The following is a 16,971-nucleotide window of genomic DNA, read 5'->3' as shown; positions in this document are numbered from 1 at the left end:
CATTATGCTGAAGTGAGATTGTGCAAACACTCTTTAAGCTTTGGTGACAACGTGGTTGAGTCACGCTAGGAACTGGGAGTATAACAGCAGCACACAGGTGAACTACAAGAAGCCCAGGCATGTTTGTGATACGGCCCTTTTGAACTCAACTATAAAAGAACAAAGAAATCGAGCTGCATATGCTCTTGTTGCTTCAATGAAGGGAAGGATGAAAAGCTCAGATTTCAGAAAATCTACTCAGCATGGAAAATTATTTGATTGAGGACCCAGCAGCAATCTGTGTAATGATATCATCTTTTTACCCTGGTTTTACACTTCTTTAAAGTACTGAATAAATTACTTCAGACACTTGAAAATGCTACGTACAGTGTATTATGTTACATTTACATAACTGTAACAACTCATTAATACAGAAATCCAGAGATTATCTGGATGATGATTATTTACCAAGACAAACTATTATAATAATTAATTTTCAGTATATTTCATAGCATCCTACCAGATACTGAGCACATGAACAAAATACATCTTAAATTACAATCATGTGTGATCTATCAATCTCAAACATTTTTAAATAGGCAGATTCTCAGATCAATGTGTAAAAGGCGTAAAATTTGTCCTGCACTTAATGCTAAATCAGCAGATTCTAGAAGTAGCCAAAAGCTTCAGTATTAAGCAAAATACTACAATACAAGAATGAGAATAACTTAAGAGTTTCTAAGAACATTAGATGAGGGGAATGGTTTAATTTTTTAACTAATGAAGTATCTAATGCTGAATAAAGAAATTGGTGAAGATTTCACATTTGTTCTGCCCTGCACAATACATAAAGGTAAGAATAGCATTATATGAAGAAATACACAAATATAAAACACATACAGTACGAACCGTTTACACTCCCTAACTCCCACTGGCCTTTCCTGTTTTAGTTGTATCATTGAAAAATACCTGTGGAATTGCTGTGACTTGAAACATCTTTGCATATGTAATCTCTTAAATCTCAACACGCCTGATTTTTTTTACAGCCCTGAGGTAGTAGGTTATTGGTATAAATCACTGTTGTGGAATAATTTCAACCTATAAATAAACCACAATTTCTGTAGTTTAAGCCCATTCTAATCTACAAAACTACTATGTGAAAACTCATCAGTGTGCATATTTATTTCATAATGCTATATGTTGTTTATAAGCAGAGTAGCTAATCCCAAAATGGCCTGTATCAGTTTGGTGATATCTGAAATGTGCTGCTCTTCTCAGTCAGAAATTAGATATCCCCCCCCCCCCCTTACTCACCCCCCCCCCCCCCCCGAAGTAAGGCCAGAAATATGAAAAAAAAAAACAAACAACACCCCAAATCTGATCCTGATGCAAATCTGAAATAAAATCTGATTTAAAAAAATGTACACAGTATTTATATTCCTTTTAAAAATGTACAGCAATTACAGATCTAGCCATAGTAAGATTCCTTTCTGCTGGGATATACTTTTCAGCTATGTTGTAACTTAGAAATTTTACCTGGGGCTACTGAAGTGCTTACATGTCCATGCCAATAAACATACCACTTTATCCTGAATTTGCCAAGCTGATTTATAACAACAAACAGACCTTCTTTCCACTCTCCAATACCTTACTTGCAAATAGCGGCGGGGGGGGGAATCTGTCAATAAGATAGATATGGAGACACATTATGCTATTTTTACAGTCAGAATACCACTATCCTTTAAATTTCTAGGGTGAAACCATGGTAGTATTATTGTCAAAATATTTACAGTGGAAGAGAATGAACAGTATCACAGTTGGCAAAGGTTAATCATTATAGTAATTTATTGAAAAAAATACATACCTCATTATATAGCCAGTTTAACAATCCCATGAAACTAACACACAGAAAGACACTTGGCATGGTACTTCTTGGACATTAAAAGAATCAATTTCAAGTCAGTTTAAGGGCTTGGTTATTGAAAAGTCTTTTAATGGAAACTTAATTTTAATCTGTCAAAATCTATGAGCTTACAGCTAAAGATAAGAGGGGAAGAACTCAGTCATGAAAACACTGATGAAGCAACAACGATTCAGAAATAACATTCAGCTAAACTGTTCTCTTTACATGGCTCCTCTTTTGAGACACTTTATCTTCAAAAGGATTGTAGGAGGAAGAAAAACAGAAAATAATCACCATGGCAAGTCTCAAGATGTCTGTCCTATGTTCTGTGCTTGATGACAGGTCACCTAGCACACTTTTGACAGCGTTGCCACCCCAGATGGACTGTAGTGAGTAGAGACGGGAATTTGTTCCATGGATACACATGGCTGCAATGTATTTGGTTGTCTTCTTTGTCCCGGAGTACCATTGCAAATCTGAGTGCAGACAGCAGCCATGTGACTTCGTCCTTCTTCTTCCTTGGGTTTCTTTCCTCTTCAAAACAGTTTCCTCATGCCCAGGAGCTTTCACAGTGTTTATGATGCAGCACACTCTACGGGACACAGGAGCTTCTAATCAGCAGTCAGAGAAAAGTTGAAAAGGGCTTTTATTTTCATTCTGAGTCCTTAATCTTCATCACTTGAAGGACAATGAGCTGCATAATCGAAACTAGGGAACCTGACGGGCAGTTCTCCCCATTTCTTAAAAATATGCTTTGTTGTTTTCTTGTCTTCAAAAACAACCACAAAATTTCTAATCTTTAGACAAGGCAGGTCAAGACCTCGGTGAACCATCATATTTCCCCAAGCCTGCAAGTGTAAGGAAATTACGTTTCAGATAAAATAGACAAGATCATTAGACAGAAATGAATACAGACAACAACAACATAAGAGTATGAAAATAAGTTGTCCTCACTTGTCCACAATGTTTACATATAATTTCCCCATTTGTCTGGTAATCGGCATGCTTATCTTGCAGTGTCTTATTTTCTCTTGTATCGTAAAGACTTCTGAAAAACAGTCAGAAAGTGTGCATCAGAATACATTGGTTATTCAATGCTACATATAGCCTTAAAACACAGTGACACAATTGCTGAAGTCAGATATAAAACCTACAAGGTCATAAACTCCCTGACTGTTGTGCACATTCAGGAGTTGGAGAAAATGTAAGGTTGTATTTCATGCTCCTAAGTAATGGTGAAATACAACTGTACTCCATGCCTCCTTTCATAGCATTTCAGGAGCTGCATCCTCCCTCACACATCTTAAAGTAGGAGCAGCAGGCTATCCGTTATAATAGGGGATAGATCTAGCTTGATTTTCTCAGGTGCCATGGAGCTGTCAAAGAAATGATACCTGAAAGCTAGAGGTTTTCTTTTTATTCCCTGTAGTCAAACCTTACCCCTTAACAGAATCATTTGGTTCTGACTATCCAGAGCTGCAGAATACATCCACATTCTTACACCATTTAGTTTAGGGAGTACTTGATCTTCAGGGTTACTATTAGCCTGTGCTGAGGGGTTATAAGAATTATTACCCTGTAGTCTGAATTGACTGATAACATTATGCTGACAAGACAATTTCACAGAAAAGCAGTTTAATGTTTAGGACTGCAGCTCAATTTTAATTTTTTCAACATATGGGTACTATGTTCTCATTAACTCTTCAAAAAGTCTTTACAAATTATACCAGAGATATGTCTCAAAGAAATGAGAAATTTGGAGGGCAGTAACTTGGTTGGATGGTGTCTGCCGTGTAATTAGCAAAGCACGACTGATCTGTAACGTACAATACCCATCACAAATTTACTGTAGTAAGCAAATACAATTGAAGTTGAATGAAAACATTTTCTTGGTCTCTTAATTTCCATTATGAATGGGAAGAGAAAGTCACCTCCTGCCATCATGGCACTGAAAAGTTAAACACAGTTTAACATAAATGTTTACCAAACTAGATGACATCTCTTGCAATGGAGATAAGAAGGAGCAAGAACACCGGGAGAACTAAAAGGGGTGTGCCACCAGTATGAACATCCTCTAAATATACAATTGTCAATGCACAGCTCATGGCCAATATGTTGTCTGAGTCAAACTCCTGTCCTGGGTCTGTTACTGGTGTAAGTATGTGGGTAACTGGTATTCATCTTTGGTTACAGTTACACTGTGGAATACATACCATATTACATAATAAGTGACCTAATTAATATTACCGCAGGACCTGTATTGTTTTCCGAAGTTTCAAACTCTGGTCACCTCGAAATCAGGGGTAACAACAAACATTTCCTTCAAACTTATTAAGTGTAAACACCATAGAGCCTAGGACTTGACAATGTTGGAATAATCTTTTTTTTCCTCACAGGGCATAGAGGGTTACAGACCCTGTACAGCCCTACTAAAAGAAAATCTGTTTCTGCTTGAAAGAGATAAAGTAGTTTGTGAACACTTACTGGAAATCTTTTTTCACACTGACATGATGCATGTTTTCAATAACTTGTATGTCTTCTCCAGAACATACCAGCTTGTGGCAATTTTTGCATAGGAATGTTATTAGTGAAGGATTTTTCTTGTATGTCTTGTGCCGATCTCTCTTTGCCTTCATTTGTTTTTCCACTATGCTTTGCAACTGGAAATTCTGTATCTAGAAATAGATCAATAAGAGCACTATAACATTCTGGTGGAATGACAGTAACAGTTCTCTTTTTCAGTTATTTTACCGAGTTCACTGACAACATGACTTCCAGTCGATTTTCCTGACTTGTGTGTTTCCCCCCTTACCAATAGAAAAGCAGACTTTTCTAAAGGCCCAGAAAACATAGATTATAAAACAAATATTGGCAGAAGGATTCAAGGCCATATGTAGTAACTAGTATTATTTTAAGTTTTCCTCCCCTAAGTAGATTTCAAATACAAAGTATTTCTTACAATATAAATCAGTCTTCTTTAAAGGGAAAGTGCAGAGTTGCAGTAAATACCTTATTTAAATACTCTTCCTGTGGCATCTTCTGGACACGCTGAATGGCCTTATACATCATTTTCTCACGGAAAATATTAACATCTTCACGTTCAACAGCTCCTGAGCCACTCGAAGCCACAAGTGCATAGGTGCTCTCATCAGCTCGAGCTCGACCGCGAGCCTACAATTTGCAAGGAATACAACATAAACAGCACGATGTTCCCTACAACACCACAGGACATTTTTCCCTAGTTTTGCAATGGAAGACATGTACTGTTCCTTATGCAGTGTCCCTACATAGGATTTTTTTTCCACTTAACCCAGACAGATAAAGAATTGGTGAATAACACATACTGTTTCTGCATTATCATCAAAGATACCTGTGAAAATAGTACTCAGGAGATTTGTGACTAGCACAACATTTTGCAAAGCAGAAACTGTATTTTGTCACCAAAAAATAAGCATGCATTTAATTACTAAGTATATAAATATTTGTGTTCACAAATTAAGCGAGAACACGGACAAACTGGTGTTCTGGTACGCAACTATCTCTTTTTAGCTGTTGGTGGTACAAATGTCTTTTATATTAACTAGTCTGCTGATCATATTCTCATACCTTTTCTACGAAAAGAGCTTACTGTTTGTGTAGAGCTTTAAATAGATGTTACACCATTACACACGGAGGCAAATTTTATATTGCATGCAAACTGAGGGTGGCAACTGGAAATGAACCTTGTTGCAAGAGCATCTTCTCTTTTAGCATGCAAGTATTTCAAAATTATCTCCAAACCCCAGGTATATGATTCACCATTTGCATATTCCAAACAGAAAAGCACTTAAAAAAAATAAGTTATGTATGCAGTAAACTCATACCTGCACCATAGCAATTTCATTGGTGACGAGGCCATAGCGAATAACGATGTTACACTCTTTGATGTCTAGGCCTTCCTCAGCTACAGTAGTAGCAATAAGTAAATTTACATTTCCACCTCGGAATTTATCAATAACTTCCCTTTGCTCATTCTGTAAATTAAAAAAAATCAGTATATTAACTTTCAGTATTAGTTTCTGTCATCAGTTTCTTCTAATTAAGAGGTTTAAGGAATTATAGTCCAATCATTTCAGAGCGGAGTGCCAAACATCAAGTGGCTTCAACAACTGCATTTAAGCATCTTTCAGGATCACAAACAAGGAGTTCCTATTGAATATAATAGGTGTTCAGCACCTTTTTTGAGGGAGGAGGGAGCAGAATCCCATCTTTTTAAGGTAACTGAGCTTGGAACTTTGTAGCCCATTTCATAGGTGCTAGGAGTTTTGATAATACAGTTGTTTTTCAAATTCTTTAAGTAGTTATTCAGAGGTTCTGGATTTTTAGCACTTCAGTAATTTCAGCTTAAAGTATAGACGTCAGCACTTCCAAGTCAAGTTCCAAAGCACTTAAAATACCCCATAATAAATGGGGACCATAATTTTGGTGATCTGGGGAGCACCAAAAAGCGCAGCAATGATACACTAAAATAAAGCATCCAAAACACGGACTTCTGAATTAGCTGGATATTTCAAACAAACTTGAGCAGAAGGACAGAAACTTCCTATTTGCTATATTCAGTTTCAAAATGCAGAGACTATTGTTTTGTTTGTGCGATGTGGTGCACAGATTAAATACCAAATTTCCATAGAAAACAAGCAACTTTTTGAGAGAACAACTCCTAACTTTTTTTTGAAACTGAGAGCAGCTGAAGGAAATGGACTCTGTCCAGCAGAGTAAACCACACTATTTTTGCTTAAATGTTGAGGTGGCAACTTTATGGGGAGTAAAAAGCAGAATAGAAGAGAGGTTTTAGGATACTGAAGTACTTTGTTTTGAAAATGTTTAATCTGGAGGTATAAATCACCAGAGAGATGTTGTGTATGAAGTCAACACAATGGTACGAGACGGACTGTTGAGTGATCAATTGTGAAATTTTCATTGCGAATTTTGGCAAATTCAATGATTATGCGTCAGTGTGAAGCATGCATTTAAATTGGTATAAGTTGATTAAGCAATGATATCAGAAAAAGACAGGCATAATCAACATTGTAATTTTATTTTTCAATTCAGCAGCTAAAATATAATTTGAATTACTGTTGTCCTGATAAGTATAAACTCATTTAACTATTGCATTTTTGCTATTGCCATCTTGTTCACTTTTTCTTCCTATGCCTCAACTACAACTTGTGTCCCTTTTGACTATATACTCCTCTAGGAAATGGCTGTCTGTTACTCCTATTGCCATAGAATCCAAAACTGAAAAAGCTTGTTTCTTGTGGAAATAAAATTATTCTGACATTGTTATTCACCTATCCTGCAGCTTATGAAGGTAAGTTGCTGGCAGGTATGAAACCAGAACTCTGGGCTCCAAAATTCAGTCCGTTGTTCTAGTACTAAAACAAGCTGTCTTCTCAAATCACGTACAAGATTTTAATGCTGTAGTGCATAGTTCTATACCTGAGTCATGGGTTTAATTTCACTGTTGTGTCCAGCACCAATAAGATAACTGGCCTTAATTCCCACTTCTTCAAATTTTGGGTTATCCTTAATCCACTGCAATAGAGCAAAGGCACTTAGCCGAGTCTTTGTGAAAATAATTCCTCTAGGTTCCTCAGTCTTCGTGAACTCCTCCATTAGAGTGTTTCGCAGCTGTATTAGCTTCTCATTTTCGTATTCTGGCTTTCTAGCCAATTCTTTCAGCTGTTTCTTTTTTGCTTTAAAAATAGCAGATGTAAATTAAGAAAAAGTAACCATGTAAAATAACAGCTCTAGGAAAAAAACAAAGCAAAGAGCAGCTTTCTATATAATTCTCCCAGCATGGCTCATTCATATCCAGCTTGAAGAGCTATGGCATACCAATTATTTGTCAAGTTGAGTTTACATTCATTAAAAACACACTAATCAATCAGAATAAATCACCATTAACTTTTTAACATACACTTTGCCTATTATTTCATGGTGAGAATAAGCAAAAGAAAAAACCTCTGTCTACACACCAGAAGTGATACAGAGTTAAGTGCGCTGCATTAAAGAGCTAAATCACAGCTTATAATATTTGCAAAACAGTTTTAAAATAACGGAAAAAGTCTTACAAGGAGAAACAGATTAATATGCACAGCCCTCAGAGCTGATAATGTTTTTATAAATTTAGACATAAGTTGTCCTTGGGATATTCATTACAGTAGGAATCCTCACTAGAAACATGCGACGTAATAGACATCAGGATGGGTGCATTGCTATCAATATTGCAGCTTTTAAAGACATTTCAATATGCTCAGTGAAATGTTAAATGAATGACTCTCCTTGAAAGGCACTATTGACCAGGACCAGGGAGGATTCCTCAGGTATTTTATTTTTTTTAAAAAACTTCTAATGTTTAAAAGCCTACATCCTTGTCAGGTGATCATGCAAACACAATAATAACACTTTAAGTTGGGGGCCTTGTGTGTTAAGATATTAGAGTCACTCTGATGTCATCACCCCATGCAGATTATTGCACTGCACCTCGTCCAATGCAATGGTAGTCAATGTATCACAAACTACTACACCACTTAGAGCAGTGGCTTTCTTACTACAGTCTTATTCATATTTTAGAATGTAATCAAACATATACAAATACATACAAGAAGTAGGTACATGTAACAAACTCCCACAATTTTCCCCCTTAGTTAAACCTACACTAAGGGCTGCAGTGAGTTTATCACGCAAAGATGAACTCCGCTTTTAAAAGTTGGAAAGAGAAATTTTAGATTTTCTTCCATTACTCCTGGCACCTTCAGTGGTAAAATCAAACCAAATTGGAATATAATTTATTTTTCACTATCAGGTTCTTTAAACTTCATTTACTTGTGGAAATGCAAGCAATCTAGACAACTCAGTTTCATTTTTCAGTTAGTTTAACTTTCTGATTCTCAGCAACAGCTCAATACTGAAATTCTAAATAAGGGGGCATAAAGACAGGTATGAAGAGTCATTAAAAAACACGATGATGTTATCTAATCTAATCTATTTTTCTCAAAGTTTTTTTAACATTTCCTGAATTTCTTAATGATGGCATTCTAAATTTGTAGCTCATAGGATACATGAAGCCATAGGCAACGGGAACAAATTTGTCTACCTCTTCCTCATTGTAAAGGCAGTAAGGGGAAAAAAAGAGGCAAAAAAAAAGATTAGTGTGTCAAGGACTGAACGAGTCCTAGTTCCAAAGGTGAATGATCTGGAAAAAAGGCAACTAACTTTGGTCTTTGCAATTTAATCCTCTGTTTAATTCTCTCACTAATTGCTCTTTACCTGAAACTTACTCAGGGTCATCACTCCCATCTCTTGGTATATAGACAAACAAGCTTTGGTAGAAAGGGTTGGTTAAAACCCTGTCTTTTCATTACTTTTGTATTCCATTTGCTCAACTTTTTGACCCTCAAGAGTGTCTAGTGGAATACACATTCTATGTATCTATCAGAGTGTCCTCAGGGACACTTCATTGGAGAAAAGCAGAGAATAGTTTTTACTTTCTATCAGCAAAAAGAAAGTGCCCTTGGGCCAAAGCTGAAGAACTTCTGCTACATGTTGGGACATGATCAAATTATGATGTTGTTTAATGTACTCCATACTGTATGAACTGGGACATCCAGATACTGTCATAACAAACAACACATCAATCTCTAGGATGTAATAATTAATGGGCCCATGCAAATCATGTTACTGCATAACCTATGGATTTCAAATATTAAATATCACAATGTATTTCAAACTTACCATGAAATAAACCTATTAGAAATTCATCTGTTTCATCCTGTTTTGATACTGCTGGTTCATCATCATCATCATCATCACTCTTTACTGTTTTCTTACTTTTCTCCTCCTTATAAAAATTATTTAGGTGATTGTACGCATCCACCATTCGGATGGTGTCATTTATCTGGAGAGCATCATTGTATTTCTTCAAGTGTTCTGCACAGACACGTTCCTTGCGTTTTTCTTCTTTTGCAGCTAAAAGCGAACAAAAATTACAAGAACATGCCTGTGTATAGAATGACCCAAATAAATCCAAAGCTGGGATATTTTTGCTACGCAGTTACCTTTTCTCTCTTCTCTAATCACCCACTGTTCATATGTCTGAGTTCCAAACTCAGATTTTGGATGGAGCTGGCAATAGTTTTGAATGTCTGTCATGATCTTGGTAATTCTCTCTCTAAATGGATCCTAGAAATAAATCGATTACCAAAGTAAATAAGCATCTTCTGGCAACAAAAACATTGGCTAGTACCACACTGAGTAACTTTTTAAAACCTGAAACCTTAAATTAAATAAGAAGTAAGGTTGCTAAGCACATTTAGAGTTATGGAAATAAATAGTTCAGAATATTACAAAAATTATACTGTGAAATGACATCTTTTTTAGTGACTATAATGTCACTCCAATATAAACATTTCAACTATGGTTCAGAAGGTCTTTTGACCAGATACCTCAAAAATATAACTCACGTAAGTAAAAATTTAGTTCTATTTGACTTTACTGATACTTTTCCATACAGAGGAAAGCAGCAGATAGATACACACATATTCAAATTAGCACTATGGGTCACAATAAAACTATAGAAAAAAGCATTAGCCAAAAGTTTTTGATACCATACAACACACTTTTAAAGGGCAATATAACTTTAACACTGATTTGTTTGAAAAAAACATACTCTTCTTTTGTCATCCGCAATCACAGTCTTCTTATACGGTTCCTTCACCTGATTCTTCAGCTGGGAGGCATGCTCTTCAACAGTCATGATTCTACATGCATCAAGATTGGCACAGATCTGGGAGAAAACAAAATGTTATTTCTTTTAACATTTAATGAGTTATTCCACATGAAAACTGAATTAATGAACAGAGCTTTCTCATCTAGATATTGGTTATATAATTTTATTTTCTTCCTACAAAAATTATGCTGACACGATCAGCATAAGAAAGGCCAAGTCTTTGAAAAGCATTTGAGATAAGCTGAACAAGTTACTTTTTAGGCCAGAAGTGATCCTTGCACACAGGAGAAAACTTGTAGGTCAGGGTGCAAAACAGGTATTTTGAAAAGAAAAATGTACTCTGCCAAAGTATTGATGGTATATTTTGGAGCACAAAACAAATAAACAAAACCAATGGTGAAATAGAAAAAAAGAAAACAAATTTTAGGGAGTAATTATAAAAGTAAGAGCTGGTTGTGAGAGTAGAAAATAATTTGAAATTATCTTTCTTGGAACAGGAAGAAATAGTGAAAATTTCTGTGCTAACTGCACGACTGAACTGGACTTTTCTGCTTTTGATCTCTTCCGAGAAGAAAATATGTACATTTCTGTCACTAAGTCTAAAGTAATAAGGGGAAACCTTAAAATTTTTGTGAGGAGAGAAAAGAGGAAAGGAAGTCTGGCAGGCAACCTTTTTAATGTCTTCAGCAGTAGTTATCTGAGCTTGCATATTCGGATTACATTTCTTTAGATACAAACCCCAGCATCCTATCATTAAGATTTCAGAGCTGATGAAAAGGAATTCTCTGCTTTTTCCATTGCCAGAAAGTTTGTGTCTCAAAATACCTCGCAATTCTATCTACTTCAGTACAGCATTGCAGGACTCACCTATTCAGTATCACATTCTCTTCTTGTGCAATTTGCTAGTCAGGACTTTTCACTGGAGTACTGGGCTAAATTCTACTTTTGTATTACTAATGTAAATCCATTGAATTTCAAGTAAAATAGAGTTTCTTTAAGTACAGAATTTAACCAATTATCTCCAGTCAGGTGTTTATGAACTACACAATACTCCCCTCTCAACGAGTAATTCTAACTGCTGTAAAGAAAAACATTTGTATGCTACCTGTATCTCATAAGTGGTTTCTGCTTGTTTAAGTATTCAACTTTTTTTTCCACTTTCTTGGATCCGCACAAAAGCCCATCTTAGTCACTCTAGAAATACAAGTATAAAATACTGTGATCTCTCTAGGATTTAGGAATACACAGTAAATTCGAATCCATCAATGGAAAAACAAGATTTTTATTAACTATAAAACCTCATTATTTTGTGGATTTCTTGCCCCTGATCTTGAGAGTTTTTTTTCAGGTGAGGCAATCTTTTTACTTCCCTTTTCAGTAACCCTACTTCCCTGTAAAGTAAACTTTATTTGTACATGGATTGCCATTAATCTGTGGGTCAATTTGCTGAATGGCTGCGAGCTGAACTCCCATGTATGCATGAAAAAAATAAATCAGATTATATCTTTGGAGCCTAACACTAACTTATTCAACTTTTACTTGAACAAGACAATATCCCTTTCATGGTTTGCAAATGTGAGGGCTATTTACTTTCAGAATATGTTCTTCAGCTTTTGAGTAGGATGTTGCACCTCCTACACCAGGTGAGGCTGTAAGTCCCAGAATCTGAGGCTGTGGGATCAGTGGTTTGTTTTCTTTTGCCAGCTTCCTGTTCTTCATCTTTTCTTTTAAGTAACGTCGCATTATATTGTTGTAGACACCTTCCTTTTGGGTGTGATGACACTCATCGATAATGATGAGTGAAAAATCTGAAAAAAAGAAAAAAACCCAACCCTAAAATGATTAATTTTCTTTCAAATGTAGAATTTGTGTGACTAAATCTTCTTACAGGTAAGGACACTGGTGAAAAGAACCCATCCGTTTGTTTGAGCCCTAACGTATTAGGAAATTTGTAGTGGTGGAGGAAGGCGTGGATGGAAGGTGTATATATTTAATGGACTTTGGAATCTTTGCTGCAGTCCTGATGTGTCAAGTAGTTTTACATTTAATGTAATGTAAAAAGCTTTTCTATTTTTGCAAAACCAATCTGATGGTATAAAGAATTTCAGAGAGATATTATATTTTTAATAACCAGTGGTAAGAACATATCATAGTTTAACTCAATCGTATCTTTTATATCCATAACTGTATCTGACAAACTACATACTGTTGGTTTATGAGAAGATACATAACATGTTAGAAGCCTTTCAGACATTCTAGAAAGGCCTGTCCTGATCAAAATATGCTTCCATTTTATAGCAACACAGAGATTTCCTCCCTATTCCTGTCCAATTAAAAGATTTGTATTACTTTATGGATGTGTCATTGGAAAGAACAAACAGATGGTGGGAGCACTACCAATCATCTCTCTTTTGTAGAGGAGGAAACTGATGAAGATTCAGACAGGTATTATGTGCTTTTAGTCAGATCGTATTTACATGCAACAAGTAAAGTACTATACGATAACGAAAATTAAGATTATTTCTTGTTTGTTTTAAATTTCTTACAAACATAGAAAACATCTCTTTACTCTACCTGCATATGCAGCCAGTGACATGTATTTCAAGGTTCTGATTTGAAAGACTCATCAACATTTCTGTTTCTCTAACAGCAAAACTGGTTTATGGAGCTCCCACTCTTCCCCTAGCTGGCCAATAAGTCTCTAATTTGACATTGTTTCCTACAATTTGACAAATGTTTGTGGAAATGACTGTAAAGCAGAACACTGAAATGATCAGGGTTAAACTCTTTTTTTTTCTTCTTTCTTCCTTCTTTTTTTTTTTTTTTAAATCTGGACAATTTCCATGGTCTTGTTTACACATTAGTGTGCTCAAATTGTTGCATCACTACAAACAAGTTTGCAACAACTGGCAGCAGAAGTTGGAAAATAACAGAGAGCTAGAACATTCTCAGTTGGCCTTTCTGCTGGAGAAAGTATCATTTAACTTCGTCTTTGAAGAACCTAAAGAAAGGTGGAGACTGAACAAGGGAAATTTTATTTAAAGGCTAAACCAAAGACTACCGCTAGGAAAGCAAACTAGTGCTCCATGTCACTGGGGAAATCTGATTGCCTTCACACAAGTGGTTCAGGAAGCCAGTTTGGACTGGAGTGATGTGGTTTCAAATCTAAATTTCTATTTATTTCTAAGATTTCTACATACTGCAAGACTTCAGAAGCAGTGCTGGCAGTTTCTCAGTTATTTTGCCAACATGAAATTACTCCCTTTGATTTTGACCATCATCTCTGTAATGCATATTCCTATCATTACTCAGGAAGAACCTAACCCACCAGAAGAGATGTGCTTCTACTAAGGAAGTGATACACAGCTTTTAGAAGGTTCACACAGTGACTTCAGCCCTTGGTGAAGAGGGTAAACATTTGGTAAAATGCAATTAAGAGAGTCCCCTCCATTTCACTGAGGCTGGAATTCCATGTTACATGTAATGCAGACCTCTGTGGAAACAGATGAAAAAAGTATGAACAGAAATTAGGAATAAAAAAAACTTATCACTAGTTAGGATGGTTTATATAGGCTGCGAGTTCACCAAGTTATAGCCATAAAAATGGAGCTGGCTCTGTTCAGGCTTGCTTGGCTTCGGTCCAGCTGAACTTACTAGCACAGGTGTAATAGCAAGGAAATGGCCCTGTTTGCAGGGCCACTTCAGTTCTGGAAAAAATATAGCTCCTTATGAAAGAAACTTTGCAAGGTGTGAAACCCATTCAAAAAACCACTTCATTACACAAGCTGGTTGGGACTCAGCCCAATTCTAATCAGGTCAGCAGTTCCTGTAGAAATGTTCAGGTGCCTCTATATGGCATTCCCAAATGATTCAGATTTGGGAAGGTTTATTAACTTAGGTGCAGTGGAAAGGAAGTAAGTATAAGAAAATCTCTGGTACTCTGCCTAGGTTAAGAAAAAGGCATTCTGAAGGAGGGGAGGCAATTCTGAGGTACCCAAGCGGCTCTGCAGGAGTTAGTTTGGATCAAGCAGTACTCCAGTCAGCACTAGGCACTGATAGACACAGACTGACCCCTCAGGTTTCTCTGTTGTCTCTGTAACACCCAGACAAGTACTTCTTTTATCTCAGATCCACTATTTTGAATATCATAGCTCTCCCCTCAGCTGCATCCTGCCCCATCTAAAAAAGAGTTGGCTGCATGCAGATAGAGGGAGAAGTTAACATCTCACAGAGGAGGGTCACTGCAGCCCAAATCCTGGAGCTAGAGTCATGAGCTGTTCCATTATTTGTACGTCACTGGCAGATAATACCATTTCCTTTATGATCTCACATAGACATCTGCCACTTTAGTATTCTGGGCAAACAATTTTACCTGATCTCATCTTGTATCTTTTGTTTTCTTCAGCTTCCTTCATCTGTTGTAGGAGACCATTATATCTGCCAACCTCAGAGAGATACAGTTAAAAGTAACCATATCTCTGTACCTTAGCAAATGGTAGGAGTTTAAAGAATACAACTTTTATAACAGATTGGCTTTTATCTTCTGTTCCATTGTATTTCTCAAACTACCGACTACATCTGAGTTTTTACAATTTTTTTCTCATCCTGTTTATGGCTTTTATGTGCTATAACTCAACGCTCTACCAAGCTTGGAAAGTGGAAGAAGTACGGCTGCATTTGCACAAAGTTGTGCTTGAGCTAGATAAAATAGGAAGTATAACAAATATTTAGTACAAATGAACTGTAAGAGTCTAATTTGGCTTAAAAAAATTGCATGCTCATTAACTAAGATCTGGTTTTGACTCTCAGCTTGCATTTATAAAACCAGTCAACTGAAAAAAATATGAACTACTGAATGCGGCACATTTTTACTCTGCAATTTTCCAGAATAGAGACATACTTTTAGCCCTTCTGTAAAAATTTCAGAATTAAAAACTTGCCTGATAAGTGGACACCTTCTTCATCTTCTTCGGCTGCATTTAACAGTGAATTCTCAAGGATCTGTGCTGTACTGATGATGACATCATTTCTTTTGACAACTTCAGGAAATGAGATTTTCAGCTGAGAATCACCACTTAAACCAATAACCTGATACCAACGCTTCAGGAATGGATTAAACTCCTTTCGTAAATGCTGTTCTACCAATGGTACCTGAATAAAAGTTTCCAAAGAATTTAAACCAGAGCATACATAGGATTAAAAATACATGCCTGTTTGCCAGAAGTGTTGTTAGGTGAACATACACTTTGTGCAAAATATACTTTTTTAAAAAAGCAAACATCCCCTTATTCACTGCAGGGTAGGATTAAAAACAAACCCCACCAAACACAAAAAACAAAACCAAGCACAAAATCCCCAGACCAACCCCTGCCCTCCAGCTGCTCCTATGAAACCTTTTCGTCCCAAGAACTCTGGCTTAACTATGCTTTAGAAAGAACAAACCAATCATGCATGCTCTGGCTCTTTAACTGAGCTTATAACACGCTATCAATTTTATTCTGATAGGAGGATATGGATATCATTTACTCTTTTAATAAAACTCTTAAATGTATTTCTATGGGGAGGAAGGGGATAAAACCAGGCTCACTAGAAATGAGCCTAGGGGTGGCGTGCCGATGCCGGGGGCGAAATCGATAGCCCAGCTCAAGTGCATATACACCAATGCACGCAGCATGGGCGCAAGCAGGAGGAGCTGGAAGCCATTGTGCAGCGGGAGAGATATGACTTAGTCGCCATCACAGAAACATGGTGGGGTGACTCTCATGACTGGAGTGCTGCAATGGATGGCTATAGACTCTTCAGAAGGGACAGGCGAGGAAGGAGAGGCGGTGGGGTGGCCCTGTATGTTAGGGAGTGTTTCGATTGTATAGAGCTCAACGATTGTGATGATGGTACGGTCGAGTGTCTATGGGTAAGGATGAGGGGGAAGACCAACGAGGCAGATATCCTGCTGGGAGTCCGTTATAGGCCACCCAACCAGGATGAAGAGGCAGATGAAGCGTTCTATAAGCGGCTGGCAGAAGTCGCTCAATCGCTAGCCCTTGTTCTCATGGGGGACTTCAACTTCCCGGACGTCTGCTGGAAATACAACACGGCAGAGAGGAAGCAGTCTAGGAGGTTCCTGGAGTGTGTGGAAGACAACTTCCTGACACAGCTGGTAAGTGAGCCTACCAGGGGAGGTGCCTCGCTCGACCTGCTGCTTACAAACAGAGAAGGACTGGTGGGAGATGTGGTGGTCAGAGGCCGTCTTGGGCTTAGCGACCATGAAATGATAGAATTCTCGCTTCTTGGTGAAGTAAGGAGGGGGGGCAGCAAAACC

At 37.1% G+C, this 16,971-nt stretch overlaps 1 protein-coding gene across 1 annotated transcript in view; it reads right to left on the bottom strand.

Moving 5' to 3' along the window:
- Window positions 1-1,801: 1,801 nt before the first annotated feature.
- The window catches only part of IFIH1 (interferon induced with helicase C domain 1), a 34,141-nt gene continuing 18,971 nt past the window's right edge, over window positions 1,802-16,971 (bottom strand). Inside the window, exons 6-16 of the mRNA XM_009274903.1 lie at window positions 15,593-15,803; window positions 12,243-12,460; window positions 10,593-10,709; window positions 9,982-10,105; window positions 9,659-9,892; window positions 7,361-7,617; window positions 5,746-5,895; window positions 4,892-5,053; window positions 4,367-4,557; window positions 2,837-2,930; window positions 1,802-2,730 (exon numbers count right to left, since the gene is read on the bottom strand). Coding sequence (XP_009273178.1) covers window positions 2,548-2,730; window positions 2,837-2,930; window positions 4,367-4,557; window positions 4,892-5,053; window positions 5,746-5,895; window positions 7,361-7,617; window positions 9,659-9,892; window positions 9,982-10,105; window positions 10,593-10,709; window positions 12,243-12,460; window positions 15,593-15,803 — 1,941 coding nt within the window. The 3' untranslated portion in view covers window positions 1,802-2,547. The remainder of the gene's footprint in view (window positions 2,731-2,836; window positions 2,931-4,366; window positions 4,558-4,891; window positions 5,054-5,745; window positions 5,896-7,360; window positions 7,618-9,658; window positions 9,893-9,981; window positions 10,106-10,592; window positions 10,710-12,242; window positions 12,461-15,592; window positions 15,804-16,971) is intronic.

The sequence above is a fragment of the Aptenodytes forsteri genome, unplaced genomic scaffold, assembly GCF_000699145.1.
Source record: "Aptenodytes forsteri isolate BGI_AS27 unplaced genomic scaffold, ASM69914v1 Scaffold255, whole genome shotgun sequence".
NCBI classification, from domain to species: Eukaryota; Metazoa; Chordata; class Aves; order Sphenisciformes; family Spheniscidae; genus Aptenodytes; species Aptenodytes forsteri.
Note: the sequence above shows the minus strand (reverse complement) of the source record. Positions and strands in the feature narration are given on the sequence as shown.